This window comes from Abramis brama (genome assembly GCF_963993115.1).
Source record: "Abramis brama genome assembly, chromosome: 2".
Lineage (NCBI taxonomy): Eukaryota > Metazoa > Chordata > Actinopteri > Cypriniformes > Leuciscidae > Abramis > Abramis brama.
The window spans coordinates 4,739,168-4,761,514 of NC_139964.1; the positions used below are offsets into that span (position 1 = coordinate 4,739,168).

General features: G+C 36.5%; 2 protein-coding genes and 1 long non-coding RNA gene across 4 annotated transcripts in view; 1 reads left to right on the forward strand and 2 right to left on the reverse strand.

Annotated features, from left to right (window-relative positions):
- The window catches only part of LOC311077535 (adhesion G protein-coupled receptor E3-like), a 71,856-nt gene extending 51,431 nt beyond the window's left edge, over window positions 1-20,425 (reverse strand). Inside the window, exons 1-4 of one of the 2 annotated variants that reach the window (XM_084106066.1) lie at window positions 20,221-20,425; window positions 19,886-20,136; window positions 11,735-11,806; window positions 11,437-11,577 (exon numbers count right to left, since the gene is read on the reverse strand). In XM_084106066.1, the coding sequence (XP_083962192.1) occupies window positions 11,437-11,577; window positions 11,735-11,806; window positions 19,886-19,916 (244 nt within the window). In that variant the 5' untranslated portion in view covers window positions 19,917-20,136; window positions 20,221-20,425. The remainder of the gene's footprint in view (window positions 1-11,436; window positions 11,578-11,734; window positions 11,807-19,885; window positions 20,137-20,220) is intronic. The other variant, XM_084106067.1, reaches the window with a different exon arrangement.
- The window catches only part of LOC311077537 (adhesion G protein-coupled receptor E3-like), a 94,334-nt gene that overhangs the window by 14,517 nt on the left and 57,470 nt on the right, over window positions 1-22,347 (reverse strand). The window contains exon 7 of the mRNA XM_084106068.1: window positions 10,531-10,662. Within this exon, the coding sequence (XP_083962194.1) occupies window positions 10,531-10,662 (132 nt within the window). The remainder of the gene's footprint in view (window positions 1-10,530; window positions 10,663-22,347) is intronic.
- Window positions 3,465-9,469, forward strand: LOC311077540. Its single transcript, XR_014604921.1, has 6 exons — window positions 3,465-3,986; window positions 4,210-4,319; window positions 4,418-4,458; window positions 5,901-5,965; window positions 7,560-7,661; window positions 9,128-9,469. It is a non-coding gene; the product is annotated as an uncharacterized lncRNA (long non-coding RNA).

Sequence of the window (22,347 nt, forward strand, 5' to 3'; positions counted from 1 at the left end):
ATATTTTGGGAATGTTGCTAAAGTTAAAGTTGTACAATGATCAGGGGCGGACTTTACCATTAGGCAAAGGTCGGCAATTGCCTTGGGCCCCAAGCTACCTAGGGGCCCCCAAAATGCCCCATTAACTTATGCTTAAGGTTTTTTTTTTTTTTAGTTTTTTTAATTAATTTTCGCAAATTAGATTTCTAAATCTCCATTTGCGAAAAATGGCATCAAATCATTAGTCGCAGAAAGGAGGGGGCCCCCCACCTCACTACATTGGACTATTCCATTATCTCACACATCTGCGAAAGTGACAAGGCTGTATTGCGACAAAAAACTGACAGAGAAAAAGATGTGATTGACAGAGTGTACAGAGTAAGTTAGTAAAAATGAAGCGAAGCTACCCAAGCGGTGCTGAAAAAAGGAGGAAAAATTGCCGAATAAGGTAACAAACTTTTTTGTGATGCCCGCTGACAATGACAACAACGCTAACGATACAGGACGCAAGATGAGTCTAAACGTGAAAATGAAAAGTTTCGAAGTTACCCAAGCTTCTCAAACAAAAGAAAAAAAAGACTCGGATACTGTAAGTATTTGGGAAAGCTGCCATAGATGACAAACTTTTTTATGGCTAGGAACAACAAACGTCCAACGCACAGAAAAATCGTGAAGCAAAGAGGACATGGAGACCGACAGACAAAACAGAGCAGTTTAAATTACTTATGATATGAAAAATCTCAGCTCTCAGATTCTGTCAATTCTATTACGAATTCAAACAATAAATAGGCTACCGTTTGGAGCTTGTAATGTGACGTGACCGATCCCTAGAGGCATGTGAACTGATCATCTTCGGTAATAACTTACCAAAATGTATAGGCCTATTCCTTATTCATAATATCGACCAATCAGTGTTTTTCAACCGCGGAAAGAGGTAAAACAGCTGGAGAACAATCGTCACATAACATTTAGCCTAACGTTACCTCAGTAAAGACATTTAATTACCATAATATAGGCTATAGCATGTTAGTTGACTAAAAAAATAAGATATAGAGTATTTAGCTAAATATGTGTACTATATTATTTATTTAATATAGGCTATTGTTTACTTATAATTTAATTATAATAAAAACGCATTGTTTAATTTTAGTTATTTTTAACCTTAAATAATACCAGCTGATATGGCTCTCTGTATGTTCACAGCATTATGTGGGTTTTTTTTTCTTGAGAAAAATTAACGCCTATCTTGTGTACCTAATATGTATCCAAATGAGTCAATATTGAATCAAATCACAAGAATTGAATCGAAATGGTGAAATTTGTCAAGCAAAAAAAACCCCAAAAAAACAAAAAAAAACAGAGCTTACCAGAAATTGTACCATGTAAACATTGTAACGTTTCTGTTTAGGAGTGAATAAGTGTATGCAAGGTTTAATAGGGAAGTTTTATTTCTCCTCTCCAACCTTTACCTGCCTATTCACCATTCAGTCTGTAAAAAAAAGATTTCGCTCTCTTTTAAAGGTGCAGTGTGTGATTTTTAGACGTCACAATATGTCGATCTTCATAGAAGGGGGTTCCCGCGGTTATGTAGACATAAATGACTAATTCTAAGGTAATAAGAAAATAACGGTTCATTAAGTAAGGTCTTTATACACCACTGAAAACATAGTTATGGATCTTATATTGCATTTCTGTCAATAGATCCTCAGAAATATGACACATTGCACCTTTAAAGATCGGATGGGGGTCCCATACATACCTTCGCCTTGGGCCCCCAATTTGCTAAATCCGCCACTGACAATGATCTCAATATAACATTGTCCCAATGTTTCATGATAACAAAAGAAGAACATTCTCTCTGTCACATTAGGAAAATGTTTTGAGGATATCATTGAGAGATGAGATGTTGAATGTTCTTTATAAAACGTTCTTGTAATGTTATGTGTTAACACAATTAGAACATTTTACTTGCAACATTTTGAGGATGTTTTGAGGATGTTGTTGAGATAACAGATTATATAATGTTCTCAGTAAAACATTGGCACAATGTTCCATAATAACAGGAGGAACATTATCAAAACAATGTTCGTAAAATGTTTTGAGGATATCTCTGAGACCTGAGATGATGAGTGTTTTTAAAAAAACGTTCTTGTAATGTGACATGTTAACAAAACTAGAACATTAGAACATTAAATGTAACATTTAGCAATCAAACTACACAATTATTGTTAAATTGAGCTTGCTGGTCTGACAGCAGGCCAACAGGGTTCACGATGGAACATATGGTGCGTTTAAGTCCTCCTGGGAAGTTTGTATTCATGAGGTTTTACAATTTTTTTAATGTTTTAAATTAATGAAGCCACTGTAAACTTTATCATCACATATTATACTGTTATATATTAATGCTATCATATTTTGTGCAGGCATTAGCTTATTTCATTGTCACTGCTGAATACCTAAGTATAGTGGTATCCCACAATGTTTCCCACTGACACGCCCCTAACTCTTCAAGATCGGGGTTAAAGAAAATCCTGAGCTTCCTACTCATATTCTCATCATTGTGTTGGCGTTCAACTTGTAAATACGATCTTTATGACATGACTTGAATGCACCAATAGCTCTAGCTTAATTAGGGACAATCCATACAAACACTCTTTGCTAAAATACATTACAGACTGTCACAGTGAGAAGTTATTCATCCTGTATCAACGCTAAAGGCCTAACCACTGCAGTCAACACCTTGGAGTCTATCCATGCTGTTAAATAAAAGTCTGTAGACAAGGGTTAGGGTTAGAGTTATGGTTAACCTTAACCCTTAATTTCTAACCCAGACCCGGTTTCACAGAGTTTAGATTAAGCCAGGATTAGGCCTTAGTGCATTTAATTAGCTTTTAAAAATGTGCCTTAGAAAAAAGAAAAAAGAAACATTACTGGTGTGCATCTTGAGACAAAACAATGGCACTGACATATTTTAAGATTTGTCAGTGCAAGTTGCTTTCAGGTAAAACAGCTCAAACGTGCATTTTAGTCTGGGACTACAGGCTTAAACCTTGCCTGTGAAACCCGGGGTATATGTTGCAACTTGTATAGAATTATGCCAATGTTAGCAAAGTGTTGTGTTGGACAGAGGATTAACCCTAAACCAACAGGTTGTGTAACAGTGCCACACAGGGTGAAAAGCAAGTTGACATTATTAGGCATAAGAGTGTTTCTAAAGGAAAGGTCAATATTTTGTTAAAGTGCAAAAGGATCATTATGGGTCACATGAATGTAACTCTAATGTCACCATGACACCAATCCATTATTTTTTCATGTAGGTAAGGTATACAGAATTGTATATGAATAGCCTACATATGCAATGTTTGCTCTGTTTAATATATAATATGTTTGCTCTTTTAAACTGCTGTTGGCAGAGCAGTGGTAAATATAATTTTGTTATATATGGTATATATTATTTATGTTATTTATTATTATTATTTATATGTTATTGTAAGTTTTTTTTATTTTTTATCATGCACTGCAATGAAGACACCATTTAACCAATTGATTAAATATAACAGCCAGCTTACAAATACAACTAAATAAATAGCACGTGCACATTTTTTTCATATTCTTTCTTTTAAAACATGTCATCTTTTCCTGTAATTGCAATGTTACCACATTATTGGCTGTCTCTTCGAGTTGTTTTGAGCATGATTGGTTATTCAGACTGTCATCCAGGAATCTGGCCAATGGCAGCTATGCGCGCCTTTTACTGGTCAAGTTTGAATATTCGTCTGTTAGAGTGTGTGTGTGTGTGTGTGTGTGTGTGTGTGTGCGCGCGCGCGCTGCTGCTGCTCGGGATCTTCAGTACTAGCCTCCTTCGGTTCTGTGGCTTTTACATTGTTTAAAACATGGATTATTTTGCATCGTACTGTTACATTTTTATTTTGAGCGAGTTGCGGGATGTAAATGGACAACGAATTTTAACAACGTACGTGTAACGGACATATTGCAATCTGCGGAAGGTAAATAACTTTATTTTATCTAAAAATACATTCTGCTACATCAAAATATAGTGTGTTAAATTGAGAAGCCAATTTTAAATGCGATTAGAGCAATATCGACATTATGTCAATGTTTCAGGCTAAGCATGTGTAAATATTGTCAGCTAACTTAGTTTTTGATAAAAAAATAATAAAAAAAGGAGCTTTACAATGAGTGAACTGAGAACATTGTGTCTTTATACAGAGAGGAACTCGAACCACACTATGAAAACTAGGCTTTTGAATATTGTTGATCGCGGGATATCGGCCTACTGTCAAAATGATGAGTCATCATCATAATATGTTTTTGAGCTGGTGAGTAAAATTTTGCAAGCTTTTGCAAATGTCTCTTTTAGTAAGTAAATACAAATAGCTAATAATATTGCTGTATGTGTGTGTTTCCCATTATCTAGGAATTTTGGGAATAAATATTATCCAGCCACACGATCTTGCGGTGAGTATTGTCATAGTAAAATACACGTGAAATAGAGGCAGAACATGTAAACTCTGCTCAAAGGCACACTGGTCCAAACCCTCCAGACAATATTTTACCTGTCTTCTTGATATGAGTTTACGGGCCTAGCTGACCCAAACATAAATGTCCTTTCAAAATGAAATTATTTTCAAACCTGTATGACTTACTTCTGTGAAACACAAGAATGTTGGGAATAAAACAACATTGGAACCCATTTTATGGAAAAAAACAAAACAGTGAAGTCATTTCTCAAGATATCTTAATTAAGGTTATACAAAATAAATTCATACAGTTTTGGAACAACATGGAGTACCGGTAAATAACGAGAGAACTCTATTTTTTGGACGAGCTGTTCTTTTTAGGACATGTTCCCAGGGTCCTTTGCTAAATTAACCATGGTTTTTATTATAGTAAAGTGTAGAAACAATGTTTTTATGGTGGATTGATTACAATAATTTATTACCATTTAGTTAGTGTAGCAAAACCATGGTTAATGTTAGTAAGGGTTCTCCAGATTTATATAGCCTAACACTTAAGGAAAACATAAAAAATGGTCCTATGTCACCCAGATCAATAGTCTGTTAACACACATTAACATTGTCCCAATGTTTCATGATAACAAAAGAAGAACATTCTACTTGCAACATTTTGAGCATATTTTGGGAATGTTGCTAAAGTTAAAGTTGTACAATGATCTCAATATAACATTGTCCCAATGTTTCATAAAAACAAAAGAAGAACATTCTCTCTGTCACATTAGGAAAATGTTTTGAGGATATCATTGAGAGATGAGATGTTGAATGTTCTTTATAAAACGTTTTTCTAATGTGACGAGTTAACACAATTAGAACATTTTACTTGCAACATTTTGAAAAAAATTAAATAAACCTCAGCATAGGAGCTTTACAATGAGTGAACTGAGAACATTGTGTCTTTATACATAACATAAATGTCCTTTCAAAATGAAATTATTTTCAAACCTGTATGACTTACTTCTGTGAAACACAAGAATGTTGGGAATAAAACAACATTGGAACCCATTTTATGGAAAAAAACAAAACAGTGAAGTCATTTCTCAAGATATCTTAATTAAGGTTATACAAAATAAATTCATACAGTTTTGGAACAACATGGAGTACCGGTAAATAACGAGAGAACTTTTTAGGACATGTTCCCAGGGTCCTTTGCTAAATTAACCATGGTTTTTATTATAGTAAAGTGTAGAAACAATGTTTTTATGGTGGATTGATTACAATAATTTATTACCATTTAGTTAGTGTAGCAAAACCATGGTTAATGTTAGTAAGGGTTCTCCAGATTTATATAGCCTAACACTTAAGGAAAACATAAAAAATGGTCCTATGTCACCCAGATCAATAGTCTGTTAACACACATTAACACACTTTTAAAATTTTCTTAAGATCAAGCATTGGAACAATGTTCACGGAGCAGAACAGGCACCAACAGAGAAACAAGTCCATCACTAGTAAGTATCCACTGCATTTTATAAAACCGTAGTCAATTTTAAAGGCACAATGCACTCCAAAATAAAAATGGTCTCTTTTTTTCTCCCTCGTGCCTGATTTATATCTGTCCCAGATTTATATCTGACTTTCTTTCCACAGAGATTTTTAGAAAAATTATCATTAAAGAGAATCATATAAAGAGAAATGTGGGAGGAGCTTGAATTTATTACCTAGCCCTGTTTGTTTGAACCGCGAGAGCCGTCAAAGCTTATGTTACTCCTACGTCATACATCGACAAGAGGCTTTTATAGTCTACACGTCGGACGCAAGCAACTTGCAGTTTTGCCCCCACCAACAACGCATAGTATTGCATACAATGGTGCGTCGCGTATCAAAAACTGGGACGACACATTTTGCTACGCATAGATGCATAATGGCGGCCGAAGTGTAGCGATGCGTAGCCTTGCAGGCGCGTATGCGTATCGATGCGTTGACTCTATAACTCTTTGGGCGTAATTTGACTTGCATATGGCTGTCTGCTGGAAGCTAGTTATTTAAGTCGATAAAGTTATAAATATGGTAGGGCTGGGGGAATTAACACGTTAATCTTTGCGATTAATTTGAGATGCATAACGAGTTAAAAAAAAATAACGCAATTAACGCAGCACTTTTTTTGCCTCGTTTTAATGACTTCCTGTTGCGGAAAAGGCTGCAAAATATGCCGTCCCGCCCCTCCGTGTTCGGCGATCAGGTTTTATTCTCACGCAGCTTTCATGAGCGGGTCTTTTCCGCGCCGCGCTCTCCATTCCGTGTGTGTGTGTCGGCGCACTGACACACACACACAACATTGAGCAAACATTGAGCTCTTTGCTCAATGTTCTGCTCCGTGTTTGCGCTGCGTGTTCTGCTCTGTCGTTAACGGCCCAAACGCTCCAATCATGTACCGATCATGCACTGGAAAGCAAAGTCAAATAACGTGAATTTTCTCAGTAGTAGACTTCTGTGAAATAGCCCTACTGAGCTGGTATAGTCATGCTGGCAACAATGGTAAAATTACCTGCTCTGATCACATGCTCTTGTAATAATAGCTTTGTAGGACTATGTTTTATTTTGATAATTAGTAAAAAAAAAAATATATAATAATAAATTGTTAAATTGATTATGTTGATTGATTATTGAAAAATAATAATATATTGATATATTGATGTTTAATATTATTTTAATACAGGGCTATTTTCTGTTCCTTTTTTCCTGTGTTGTTTAATTAGGTTATTCTAAGTTTAAATATTGATGATTACAAGCTTGGGGGAAATGCAATTAATTGCATTTAATTACAGCAAATTGTGTAAATAATCAGTTACTTTTTTTTAATCGATTCCCAGCCCTAAAATATGGATATGTTTCTTACACGAATGCATCACTTCGCTTCACCTTTCGCCTTTATTAACCTGCCAGAGCCGTGTGGAGTACTTTTATCATGGATGGATGCATTTTTATGGACTTGTCAAAAAAATCCCACAGGGAGCTACAGAATAAGAAATCTTTGAAGTCCACTTTTTTACTGTCTGTTTCCATCAGTAAAATTACCGTTTTTTTTGTTGTTTTTTCTCTCAGAATTGTGAGGCAGGAACACACAATTGCAAGAAAATATCAGAATTGTGAGCTGTCTTTTTTACTCCCCTCAGAATTCACCCTTCGAGGGAGTTTGATTGACAGGTATTTATTTTTTACATTTCTATTTTACAAAAATTATTTTTTTTCTACAGAAATTACACAAATTAAACGTTGAGACTTTGTTTCATATCAAAAGTAACCTGCTCTGTCTTGTCTCGGCGTTTAGACGTTTCAACGTTTTTTCTTTGATCCGCAATGTATTTTTCATTGCGTGACAACATGATGTGTGGCGTGAGAGCGCCATGGCTTGTTGGACATAGCAACAGTAACTAAAGGGGGCGGGTCTTTGCAAATTGCATTAACCATGGCTGCCTGTTAATTATCACTGGACTACTTCGCTCTCGCATCTCCCAAAAGTTTTTTTTTGTTTTGTTTTCTTGATTCCATTTTAATGGTTTAATTAAATTGCTATAACCAATTATTTAAAATGTAATGATTTAAGCAAAACTTTCTTCAAAGGTTAAACCAAACTTTTATTTGACGGATTGCCGTGTAGACCTTTGAGTCTCTCTGTGTTTTATGATGATAGTTTTTCTCAAATGAAGCTAAAATGCTGCTGAAGAGCGGCTGTATTGATGAAGTGCATTAATGTCCTCATATAGAAAAGACAGCAAAAACAAAATAAGCCAGAATTGCTTTTTTTTCTCAGGTTTTACTAATTTATCCTGTGATTCTGACTTTCAAACAGCCAATTGCGAGTTTATATATCGCACTTCTGAGAAAAAAAAGTTTGAATTGTGAGTCGCAATTACCTTTTTTAAAAATTGTATTCCATGGCGGAAACAAGCTTTCATATGCACAGACAGTAGCTCACATTTAACATGCAGATTGTGCGCACACAGAAACCTACTGGAGCACAGAAAGTTAGTGTCAACACTGTCCTGTGATTTCTCAATAAGAAACTGCGTAGAAACAGAAGTTATAGCATATTTCTTTCTGCTTTTTAAGTAACTAAAACTTACAGCTTAGCTAATAGCAAAGAGACGATACACAGGTATGATTAAATCACACTAGAAATTGTTCCATCGCCAATGCATTCAAATGCAGTTCTACTTTATCTGTATCTGATTTAAAACAAGCAGAAATCTGTAAGAAATGTAACAATCCATAGACAATATAACTGATGAAAATGAGCTGTTCGTGAGCAGAGCAGTGCAAAAGCATCGTGGGCAGTGCTGTGACATGCTGCAGCTGTGCTCAAGGTGACCTGAGTTCAAGGTTAACACTTCTCAAGCCAAGTTAGTAGTTTGTTAAAATAATTTAGCCTCTAGTTGTGTTATTAACATGTATATAATGGATTAAGTATATGTTTTAAATTACAGAAACAAAATAGATACTCATAAGGTATCATATTTATACTTTTAAATAAACTAATCTAATTAATTTCTGATTAATAATTAGGCTGGCTAATTTTGAAAGTTTTCAAAGTCAATATTGCTTGTGATCTTAATATGTAATATGTATTTGTATTATTTTTGTTTACACTGTTGCATGATCTTCTTTTATAGGCTATGAGGAAAAACTCTACCATGCACACAGAGAATGGAGCTCAATTCTGCTAACTGGGATAGCAGCTGAAAAACAAGAAGAGAAGAACAGTAGAACACCTATTAATGCAGATGACTTTATTCTTTTTCTGCAAGAACCAAGACAACCAAAGACTGATGATGAGCGCTCTGAGCAAACAGCAGTCAAGACGTGTGATTGCACATTGGACTTTACTGAGTTCTTCATGTAATGTTGGGCATCTACTGTACGCAGAACTTCTAATAATTTATGTGGATGCCATTCATAATCCTGTTAGATTTTTGTTTTATTTTAGAGATTAATAAAATTGTATGTTTTAACAATGTTAAGCATTTTTTATGTTTAAGAGAACATTTTGGGAACAAAAATAAAAACACCCCCTGAAAACTTTCTAAGAACGTTAGAGAATAATGTTGTAAGAATGTTACACCTAAACATTTGAATAATGTTTTTAAATAATGTTATCCGAACATTTAAAAGAACATTCTGGGAACAAAAATAAAACTATCCGCTTACAACATTATAAGAACGTTAGAGAATAATGTTATAAGAATGTTATTACTAAACATTTTAATAATGTTTTTAAAAAAATGTTCTCTAAACATTTAAAAAAACATTCTGGGAACAAAAATAAAACTACCCGCTGAAAACATTATAAGAACGTTAGAGAATAATGTTATAAAAATGTTACTACTAAACATTTTAATAATGTTTTTAGAAAATGTTCTCCAAACATTTAAAGAAAAAATTCTGGGAACAAAAATAAAACTACCCGCTGAAAACGTTCTAAGAACGTTAGAGAATAATGTTAAAAGAATGTTACTACTAAACATTTTAATAATGTTTTTAAAGAATGTTCTCCAAACTTTTAAAAGAACATTCTGGGAACAAAAATAAAACTACCCGCTGAAAACTTTCTAAGAACGTTAGAGAATAATGTTATAAGAATGTTATCGCTAAACATTTTAAAAATGTTTTTAAAGAATGTTCTCCAAACTTTTAAAAGAACATTCTAAGAACAAAAATAAAACTAGCCGCTGAAAACTTTCTAAGAACGTTAGAGAATAATGTTAAAAGAATGTTACTACTAAACATTTTAATAATGTTTTTAAAGAATGTTCTCCAAACTTTTAAAAGAACATTCTAAGAACAAAAATAAAACTAGCCGCTGAAAACTTTCTAATAACGTTAGAGAATAATGTTAAAAGAATGTTACTACTAAACATTTTAATGTTTTTAAAGAATGTTCTCCAAACTTTTAAAAGAACATTCTGGGAACAAAAATAAAACTAGCCGCTGAAAACATTTATAGAACAATACATGCTAATGTTCTTAGAACATTTTTAGAACAAAAAATTTCTAGCTGGGTTACTTGATCGCTCACCGGTGCATTTTGACTGGTTGTTGCCGTAATTACTGTACCCCGGGTTACATTTGCAGATGAAGCTGCCAATCTTATTACTGCACACTGCGTTTGTGCCGCAAACATCTGGATCTTTTTTACACTCATCGATGTCTGAGAGAGAGAGAGAGAGAGAGAGAGAGAGAGAGAGAAGACTGTCAGTCACATGAATGCAGATTCCTTTGATAACATCTTTTTATTTAATAATATTGCAATCGTTTTGATGTTAAGACAGCAGACACACACAGAATGTTATGATGTTTAATGTGATTGTAAGCTCGCACTCGATCGGCCCAAAGTCCGGCATCCGACCAGCGCGGAAGGTCTCTACGTGTTACTGTCTTTTCTCGTGGCAAAGTATTTTTGATTAAATGAAATACATTTGGAAATGTATCCTCGCATTATTTCATCTGACTCCATAAATGAAAAGGTTTTAATGATATCTGTAGATCATTAAATGTGAGCGAATGTTTGACTATTCTTTTTAACTCTTTAATGAAAATAATGCCAAAGTCAGAACTGCCACTGTAAATGTAGCAATAATGAAAGCCAAACATTTGTTCTGGAAGGCACATATTGACCATTAATAAAAAGGTATCATTTCTGAAACTGAAGTTCTTTGGTTTGATTAACAGTAAATGGAAAGCAATACGAGTGAGGCCGCTCACCTTCACATGGTGAGTCTAGTCTTGTGTCACGATCAAATCCTTCAGGACACGTGCAGTTATAAGAGCCATCGGTGTTCTTACACACCAGATCATCTGTGCATTCAGAGGTCTTCTCAAGACACTCATTGATATCTGTTGGGGAAACAGTTGGTATTAATCATAGTGTTTTAATCATAGTAGTCATAGTAATCATAGTTTATCAGATAAACCCCTCTCGTACCCTCACACTGTCCGGTTGATGCTGTGAAATTGGGTGGATTTGATTGAAATCCTTTATCACAGGTGCAGTAGTAACTTCCATGTGTATTGAAACACTGAGCGTTTTTGCCACACGGATTCAGCGTCTCACACTCATCTTCATCTGTAAGAGAGGCAGGAATCAAGAAAGAAATATTACAAAGTTTAAAAACTACGGTTACACAAAGTCCCTCTTTTGAATGACATACAGAGCATTAACTGTGTATTATGCACATTATGACAAAACCATATTGTATTAAAACACACAAGGTTCTCATTACCGACACAGTTCCCTTTTTCTCTTTTGAATCCAACGGCACATCCATGAGACTCACTGGACAGCAGGAAAAAACCTGATGAAGAAAAAGAAGATCTGTAGAATTATCTGTTTTTGCATTCATACATTTAGAAAAATATACAATATATTTTAAAATGTAGACATTTATAATGTTACAAAAAATTTCTATTTCAAATAAACTGTCCTTGTGAACTTTTTTTGTTCATCAAAGAATCCTGAAAAATAAAATGTACATCATTGTTCCCAGAAAAATATGAAGCAGCACAACGGATGATAATCACTGATAATAATCAGAAGTGTTTCTTGATCAGCAAATCTGTCCGGGTTCTGCCGTGGCTCGTCTGTGTTGTCGGATTCATGTTTCTGTGTTTGTCTTGTGTCTGCGCACACGGCTCTGTCCTGGTCTGTGTTTGTGTGTGCTCCTCTTGTCCCGCCTCCTTGTTTCCCGTGACCACGCCCCCTTGATTAGTCCACGTCTTGTCCTCGTTTCACTAATTGTGCTCAAATGTCCGTCTCAATGCAGCTTCAAAGTCTGGACACGATCCCAGTCGAGAAATACATGGATTTCTTGGCGACGTCATCACTGCTTGCGCACGCAACCAGGAGGCAAAAGACCCGTGGTCTTCGTACCGGAGTAAAGGGTTTAGGCTAGTAGCATATGGTGGTGTTGTCGCTAAGTCAAAATGCCATGCATTTGCAGTTAGCCGTAAGGATGTAACCAAGGCCCTTATGGACATACACCCAGGCATCATAAGGCTTGGCTTTAATGCCTTGCCTTTGACTAGGGAGCACATCTGACCTCAACACGCAAAAATCTGGTGCAGCATCAAAGTATTTGACGAGCTGCACATGACCACATAGCATGTCCGGATTTTGATTCGTAAACAGTTGGACGTTCTACATAATGTTATATTAATATGAAACACAAACAAGCAGATCCAACTCTGAAATTGAAGTTTATTGTTGAGTCAACAAGAAATTACAAACAATGCGAAATCTGTTAATTACAATGTTCTTTTACAGAACTCGGCATAACAGATAGCGTTTTTTTGCCTCCTGGATGCGCGCGCATCCGGTATTGTTTGTATACAAGAAACCTGTGTATAAGGGTCTTATTTCGCGAAACGATCAGTCATTTAAACAAAAAAAACAAAAAAAACATTTATATATATATAGATGACACTTTTTAACCACAAATGCTCATCATGTACCATCTCTGAGACCCGTCATCAAATTGGAAAGGTCACAAAAAAATAAATAAAAATAATAATATAATAATAATAATAATAATAATAATAAATTAAAACAAAAGTGTCGGACGATTTTGAAGTTGGAGGAGAAAATGAGATGGAGTTTTTCGCCCTTCCCTACCTTTTTGAACCGGAGTACACAGACAAATAACTTAGGCCTCGTTTACACTGTCAGTGAAATTTGACCCAATTCCGATTTTTTTTTGCTCAAATGTGACAGATCAGATGTGTTCTCTGACAGTGTAAACAGGGAAAAAAATGCATGCATTTCGAGATCGGTTTCAGGCCTCATTCATATGTGGAAATAAATCGGATATGTGCCAATGCGACTCATATAAACAGGCAGATCGGATTTTCTGAGGCATTAGGCGACGTCTCTGCGGTTTAATGATGAGAGAAACCCCGACGTGCTTCTGCAACGGGACGGATGGCCCGACGAAACGTTGTGTCGTCGTAGGAGAGGAATGTGGACAAACGTTGACACAACATATCAAAGGTTGGTTTGCTCATCCTAAAATTTCTGACCCACTGCTCCTTGTTAAAGCCAACATTTAAACACAATATCCACCAGTCCTGAGATCTCTCTCACACACAATTACTGAAGCATGAGCACAGGCTGCAATGGTGGCACTTTTCGTCCTCCTCTACCTCATAATCATGGTGATGTTTGGCGAACTTCGCATATATCGCAGAGCTAGCATCAATCATATTTTGTGTTCGTCCATCTGTGCAAGATAATTTAACCCTTTAAAGGTGCCCTAGAATTTGAAATTGAATTTATCTTGGCATAGTTAAATAACAAGAGTTCAGTACATGGACATGACATACAGTGAGTCTCAAACACCATTGTTTTCTCCTTCTTATTTAAATCTTGTTTTTGAAAAACACCCCTGAAAAATAGGCGAATCTCCACATAACACCGACTGTGACGCAACAGTCGGGATCATTAATATGTACCCCTCCAAAAATGTGCACATGCCAGCCCATGTTCAATGCCAGGCGGAACTGCGCCCTCCCAGGATCTAACGTTACCTAGGCTACTTTCACTTTTAAAAATTCATCATAATCTGCTTGCAGTCGTCGAGATGGATGCATGTGTGTGGGAGAAATTTGGAGTTATCTGAAGAAAATATTGTGAAAGGCTTATTTGCTGCATGCATTTCCGTGTTGGATAGCCGCAAATGTGGAACTTCATCGCCGAGGAAGCACGCAGATAACTGTGGTAACAAAGCAGTTCTATCGAACAGTATTTTTCAAATGTAACACTGTTAAGTGTGTGTGTTGTGCAGGGTGTGTTTGAACCCAAAATTGTCAGATGTAGGCTAGACGAAATTGCGTGGCAGATATAGTGTTGTAGCCGCGTCTGTTCGACTGGTAAAATGTTAAGGCTACTCAGTTTTGTGGTAACGTTAGCCATGTTCTTCATGTACCGGCCTTTTTACAGCTTCGGCTGAAGTTGTCCTTGTGGTAATTGTCGTGTAATAACTTCTGTATGACCTGGCAATAAACATTTTTGTAATTGTGTCTATAAAGTGATTGGCTAAACTTTATTTCGGGTGCGGGTCGGGTGTCGGTTCTATTTTAAGTGGGTCGGGTGCGGATTTTAATTAGTGCTGCTGTGGGAAAACGGGTCGGATGCGGTTTGAAGCACTGCGGGTACGGGCGGGTGCGGATTTACAAAATCGGACCCGTGCAGGACTCTGATGTACGGTTGAACGCCTAATCTCTCCATTGTCACGCTGGACATCAGGGACCTGTTTGCTGTCACTCTGAGCTACTGTAATGAGCCCGCAGTGAAACAGCCAATCAGAGCAGAACTCCTCATTACTATTCATGACCCTTCCAAATAAGGTAAAAACAGACCATTTCATTCTAGGGCCAATTTCTAGGGTTGAAAATGGACCTGTAAATCCATATCTGGACATTTTAAATGCCCTTAAATAAGCCATACCCTCTATGTAGATATCAGAGACACATTCTAGGACACCTTTAAGCATGCGCAATGTTTCAGATAGTATGGCAAGTGTAAACGCATGAATCGGATATGGGTCACAGTTGAAAGAACGTGTAAAAAAATCAGATATAGGCAACAAATCAGAATTGGACATCAAGACCTGCAGTGTAAACGAGGCCTTAGATGACGTGATGCGCGACCTTTCCAACGTGATGACACAATGCGTGGCACATCTCAGAGATGGTACACGACGAGCATTTGTGGTTAAAAAGTGTGTGTATATAATATAATAATAAACAAATAAGTAAATATATAAATATATTATATATGTGTGTATATGTAAGGAATAATTGACGACAGGCCGTTGAATTATTAGAAAAATAATGCACACCCGAGGTGGTAATGCGGTCACGACGCGAAGCGGAGTGGCCGTTCACCTCGGGTGTGCATTATTTTTCTAATAATTCAACGGCCTGAAGTCAATTATTCCGCTTATACTACAGTTACCACACCTCGAAACATTGTTCAGATTATGTATTTCAAGACGTTTGTAAAGTTTTTGTCATTAAAACGTTCTTGTATGTAGGACTAATTTCTTACGCATCTAGTCCAATGCCTCCGTTGCTAATTCCAAAACGTCATTTTAGAGTTAGTAACGGAGGTTTGAGCCACTGATAGCAGACTAATGCTGGGACACACGACTAGCTGACACATTCTCTGACTGTTTTCATCGACTGCAGCAGATTTTAAACACCGACTTTGAACACAGACTGAACGCGCTGAACGCGCGTTTGGGCATTATCAGTCATAAGTATCAAATTGCATTCATAACCGGCCTTAAAGTGTGTCCCCGGCTTTATGCAGTTATTAATGCAGTTATTAGAGAGAGATGTTGCAATAATGAGACAGAAAAGCATGTGCGTCAGTATTATTAGCCTATTTATTTATTAATTTAATTCGGTTTAATTAATTCGTTCATTCTTTTTTTTTTTTTTTTTTTTTTCATTGATAGATGACAGTAGACTATAGCCAAATAAATGAAACACAAAGCCCTTTTAACAAGTGGGCCTATAAATAATTATTTATTTATTATTATCTGCAATAAAAATCCGTACTGCAGGACTATCCATTTATTTAGCCTATATTCAGTTTAATTTTCTATTGATTATATAGGACTATATACTTTATTTATTAAAATTAAACTGCATGTTTCCATTGATTGTGAAGCTAGACATTGAAAATTGCAGATCAAGCGCATAGGGCTAAATGCTTTTTCTTGTTATGAATTGTATCCTATTTTCCGTTATTACCGTTAACTACGCGAAGTGATTTGGAACTGTAATGCGGTCAAGACCTGCCTGGAACTACTTTAGCCGTGCGTTTCCCTGAAAATAATGCACACCTTAGAACGTTCGTCAACCAATCAGATTCAAGCATTCAACGGCCCTGTAGTATAAATATATATATTGTTGTGTGCCGGAGAAAGCATGCGGAAGCGAGGATCTATTAGCAGGGTTTTAATGAAGAAACACGTAGTACAAATAATAAAGAACACGAAGGACAAAGAAACAAAACCACGAGAAGGACTGAACTAGAAGCACCCATACATGTACAACAACTGACAAGGTAACCAGTGAAACACAAGGGCTATAAATACACAGAGACAAACAAGCTTAACTAAGTAACAAGGGGGCGTGGTTAATAAGAAACACCTGGGGAGACTAATAAACAAGAAAGACTACAAAGGACTACAAAACATGGCACAGAACAGGAAATAACAAAAGTGCACACCAGACAAGGGAAACATATATATATATATATATGTATATATTGTATTTATAGAAAATGACCAATTCTTTCGCGAGATAAGACCCTTATTTCTCGACTGGGATCGTGTCGAGACTTTGAAGCTGCATTGAGACGGACATTTGAACCTTCTTTGAACATTGGTATACTTGGTTGCCATTGAAGTCCATTCTGTGTAGAAAAATCCTGAAATGTTTTCCTCAAAAACCTTAATTTCTTTTCGACTGAAGAAAGAAACACATGGATATCTTGGATGACATCGGGGTGAGTAAATTTATCAGCAAAATTGTTTTTTGAAAGTGAACTAATCCTTTAATAAAGGCCTTTATTGGTTATCTACTCATTTGCATCTGGGTCCTCCTGTCTCTTGCAGAATTTTGTCAAAATCGACATATTAGAGTGATTTCTGAAGGTAGCTACACTTGATGTACTATGTGAGAATTTGTTGTAACTGAACAACAATGCATGCGCAGAACGCCTGCCCACAAAGAGGACTCAAGAAACACATTAAACACGCACATGTCACGAGACACACACACAGGGAAAGAGGCAAGTTCCAAGAGCAGTATTTATTGGGTAATCCGTACTCACAACTAGTCCAGGCAAGGGTCAAATATCCAGTAAGGCAATCCAAAACACAAGAAACAAACATGAACAGGGCAGATGCAAACTTCAGAAGTGCTGTGACAGCACAACTCTTCTGGTTTGCTACAGCATTATAGTACATTATACTACGGGGCTGTTGAATGCTTGAATCTGATTGGTTGAGGAACGTTCTAAGGTGTGCAGGTATTTCCAGTGAAACACAGCTAAAGTAGTTCCAGCAGGTCTTGACCGCATTACAGCTCTATATCACTACGCCAAATGAAAGTTATTTCAAAGGTCTTTACGGTAACGCTTTAGATTACAGCCCAGAAAGTACTGCATAATTAAGATGAATTTACAGCGTAACTTTTGGTAATTATAGTGTACCTATAAAGTACTTGCATGTAAGTATAAGGGAACAATATGTAAAGTTTGGGGAATAAAGGGGTAACAAGGAGAATTAAAAAAATATTTACACTGTAAGTATTATAGAACTAAGTGGTACTTATTCTCATACAACAATCTTACATTTGGGAGCAATTTAGCAAGAACATACACTGTGCACCTTTTTGTAATAATTGTGTACCAATACATACTGTATACCCTTTTTCAAAATGACAGGGTACATATCTATGCATTTATACAGTTTTTTTATTTTTATTTTTTATTTATAGCAAAAGTGCAGATGTTTAAGTTTGGGCTTACATGTTTCAAAGCAAGTCAATCTAAAACTATTGCATTTTTTTTTAATACTGGGAAATATATTCTTGTTCCATGTAGTTACAGTGTAAGTGTGACATTGCGGGCCGTAAATTAAAGTGGTGCTTTTTACCATCTTGTTCCATGTAGTTACAGGGTAACTACAATAAAAATACAAACACACAATCTAATATCACTGACTCGGAAACCTGTATTTGAAAAAAACAACTTATTACAGTTGGTCTGAAGCGATAGTCTACAGTTTAAAAAGTTTAATATATTGTAATTTTTCTTACAAACACTTATCGTTTCACTTCAGAAGACATTGATCCATCCATTGGGGTTGTATCGATTACTAGTTATTGCAGAATGTGCTGATTGATGCTCCAACTTTTAGGAACACATGAGCTTGCATTATGTATTCCCAGATATGTATTTTTTATTTTTCTAAAAACCTTCATTTGTGTTAATCTGAAGAAGGAAATTATACATCTTGGATGGCATGAGGGTAAAAGATGAGTAAATGGTGAGGAAGGATGTATTTCTGTTTGTACTACATTTTCTTTTAATACATAATACAGAATAGCAAGATACATGATTTCTTCTTCACATTCATCAGTGAAAAAAAAAGAAAAGAGGAACACAAGGAAGAAGCCAAGCAAGAGAAAAAAGGGGGGACAAAACATGCTACTGTCTGTCAAGACTTAAGCATTTTAAATAAATTGTTGATTTAAAAAAGCAGTTTTAAACGAAAAATAAGTATTGTAAATCTGTTTTGAATTAAGTTGTTTTTCAAATAAAGGTTCCCGAGTCAGTGATATAAGATTGTGTATGTATTTTTCTGTAACTACATGGAACAAGAGGGTAACAAGGACCACTTTAATTTACGGCAGTGTCACACTTACCCTATATAGTTAAATGGAGCAAAAGGGTAACAAGCACCACATGAAAAAAGAGTATCTTTCCCCAATATTTAAGCAAAAGTTGCAATTGTTTTAGTTTTCAGTGCACTTTTCTTAAAAAGATTACTGTATAAATGCATAGATATGTACCCTGTAATTTTGAAAAAGGGTATACAGAGTAGGCTATGTATTGGTACACCATTATTACAAAAAGGTACGCAGTGTATGTTCTTGCTAAATTGCTCCCAAATGTAAGATTGTTGTATCATAATAGTAGAATAAGTACCTCTTAGTTCTATAATACTTACAGTGTAAATACTTTTTTTAATTCTCTTGGTTGTTACCCCTTTATTCCCCAAATTTAACATATTGTTCCCTTATACTTACATGTAAGTACTTTATAGGTACACTATAATTACCGAAAGTTACACTGTAAAATCGATTTAATTACGCAGTACTTTACGGGCTGTAATCTAAAGCGTTACCGTCTTTACAGCCGACAACAAGAACCAAAACCCACAACAACTCTGACCAAGCAAATAAATATAGTAAACAACAGGATAAAAACAACAAGTTTTTGCCACAAATTTCGGTCACATACTATCTCTTTCCCGCTCAAACACACACACACACACACACATACAGTACAGACACACACTCTGATCTGACGGTTTTATCAGTGAAATAGTTAACAACTTAATAGCTGACATTTCTCTTTATCAACGTAATGGCTCTGTTCTTGATGCAGATAAATATACGCTTCGTTACCACCTCGGGTGTGCATTATTTTCTAATTCATTGGACTGTTTTCAATGATTCCATATAGTATATTATTAACTACAGCCAACCAGTGCGGCCCTGATGCATGTAACTTCAAGTACTGTCTTTAACGTAAAGATATTTATCACACGCATTAAAACAGTGAAGCATCAACTCACCAAAAACAATAAGTGTGCACTTCAGATCCATGTTAGGAGACACTGCGATTCCTGTCTGTTTCTGCTTTGGTTTGTGATATATGAAGGGTTAGTCACTTCTTCTCCTTCGTGTTTCAGTGTACAGGGCTCAGATGAGTGCAAAGTTCACACTGAAGCGGTCACATCCTGAGCTGGAGGTTACTGTAGAGTTGCTTCTGCTCGACTGAAGGGTTAGACATGTGGTCTTCACTACTTTTTTCATGAGTGCCACACTGATAGGACAAATGTATCATTTATCAGTCAAATTTGTAACTGAGACAAGATGATTTCCCTTAATGACAAAAAAGCAGGATTACCTTAATGCTGGGATGAGTGGAAGCATGCATGCATTTCCTTGGCTTTCTTCATGTTGTATTTCTAGCTTGTTGTTGCAATTCTTGTGAGGCATGCACGATGGTCATTGGTCAGGCGGTTTCTCTGTTTCCTCTTTATAAGTTCATGGTTGAGAATGCTGACTCACAAGTTTATGTGCTCACAAAGAAGGACATCACTTTTTGCACAAGTGGCTTCAAAGTGGGAAAATCTTCTTCAGACACCAAACTCCAGAAGTGACCAGAACGTGCTCCGAGTTCAGCTTCGAGAATGTCTTTTGTCTGCAGTTCTACCATTTCTGCCAACTGATAGTTGGAGAGTGAGATGATCATCCACGTGGAAGGGGTTTTCATTAAAGTTGAACATTTCCTTGTGCTCATTCACATCCTTGAATATGGACTCAAATCCCCCCCTCAGCTCTTCCAAAACATTCACAATCCTGTGTGGCTGAAGAGCTTCTGCAGAGATGGGGCATTTGTGGGAAGTGAATGAATTCTGTCGTTGTTTTAACCCAATTTTTGGGTCAAATATGGACAAACTCAAACGTTGGATTAAAAATGCAATTTAAAAATTCAACCCAATGGCTGGGTTTGTCCATATTTGACCCAAAATTGGGTTAAAACTACCCAGCATTTTTCAGAGGGCAGTTATTTTGTTCTGAAATGCTCTGATTGCATTCAGCATGTTGCTTGGAGGCTCATCTCTTCCTTGAAGCTGCAAGTTGAGAGTGTTTTCAGGTTTTCAGTCAGAAAGGCCAGCTGTGTGATCCAGCACCGGTTCCCGTTTTACTTTGCTGTCCAGGAAAGTGCAAATCCCAGGGAGGAGGCTCAGAAATCGTTCAAGCACTTTCCCACGGGACAACCATCTCAATTTACTGTGCATCATTTAATCACCATACTCTGTGTCTTAGCGAGGCGCCAGGCGCGACACAAGTGTGTTTTGCTAGTTTCAGCCTGACGCAATTATCATTTTCACGTCCTGCGCCACGTTGTCTAAATAGCAAATGCATTTGCACCCATTTATGCGCCCATGGGCTGCTGGTCTGAGAACGAGGTGTGTTGGCGCGCACATTGTTGGCGCGTTGCTATTTTGAGGAACAGAAATAGACTGAGCCGCTGACCGACTGAAACCTGGTCTAAAGTCGATGGCACAATATTTTTTTGTTCTTTAATGAGCGTGTTAGTAATGTGCGCCTACAGGCGGGTCCACAACGCGCGTACACTCTGCTTATTACACACACACTCCACTTATTACACACACACTCTGCTTATTAAACACACAGGGACCCACAGCGGCACACAAACATGCCAAATATTACAAATAAAAGGATTACAATGTAAAAGATTAATATTGTGTACATAAAGATATGGTGGAATCCGGCTTGTACCGTAGATGGTTTGCTTGCGCTTTAAAGGGACACTAGGCAAGTCTGAGTGTTTTTTCTCTACGAAGCTCCCCCTAGTGTCTGGTAGTAAATGCTTTCAAACACTCTGTTGTAAAAACGAACTGTTATCCCTCCCCCCCTTGCCACGAGCAACCCAGCTGATCAGCTGTCAACCCAGCTGAGCAGAGGAACTGGCTATTTCAAAACCAGTTATGTCTACCGAGGCAAGTAAAGCAATACTTTCTTTCCGACTGATGGCGATTTTTTTTTTTTTATTGTCATGCATACTAGTATTTTTACCGGGAACGAACGATATGAACGAGGCGAACTGCTGCTTTCGTGTTTGTTTGTTTTTGGAAGAATGGGCATGAGCATAAAAAAATATATATATATATATCGGAGGCTAATATTTGTCTAAAGTTATATTAGCAAGGTCTATAACTTCATCTGGTAGAATGATGGTTTACCTTTGCTTGTCTAAGAAAACATCAGAACGTTTTTTCTAGCTCGATCATGATATGTGCAACATTTTGCGCGTCTGATATTGTCTATTATCAGACGTGTTGACTTAGTGACATAAAATAAAAGTGTAAGTTACACAAATAAAACCGACAGAGGAACGGCCAAACAACTACAGAAATCAAACGTGTTTGCTAATGACAATGCTAACATCAAAGTTATAGCCTAGTATCTAGCGTACTAGTAAGCCCGTAACAGACAGCGATCA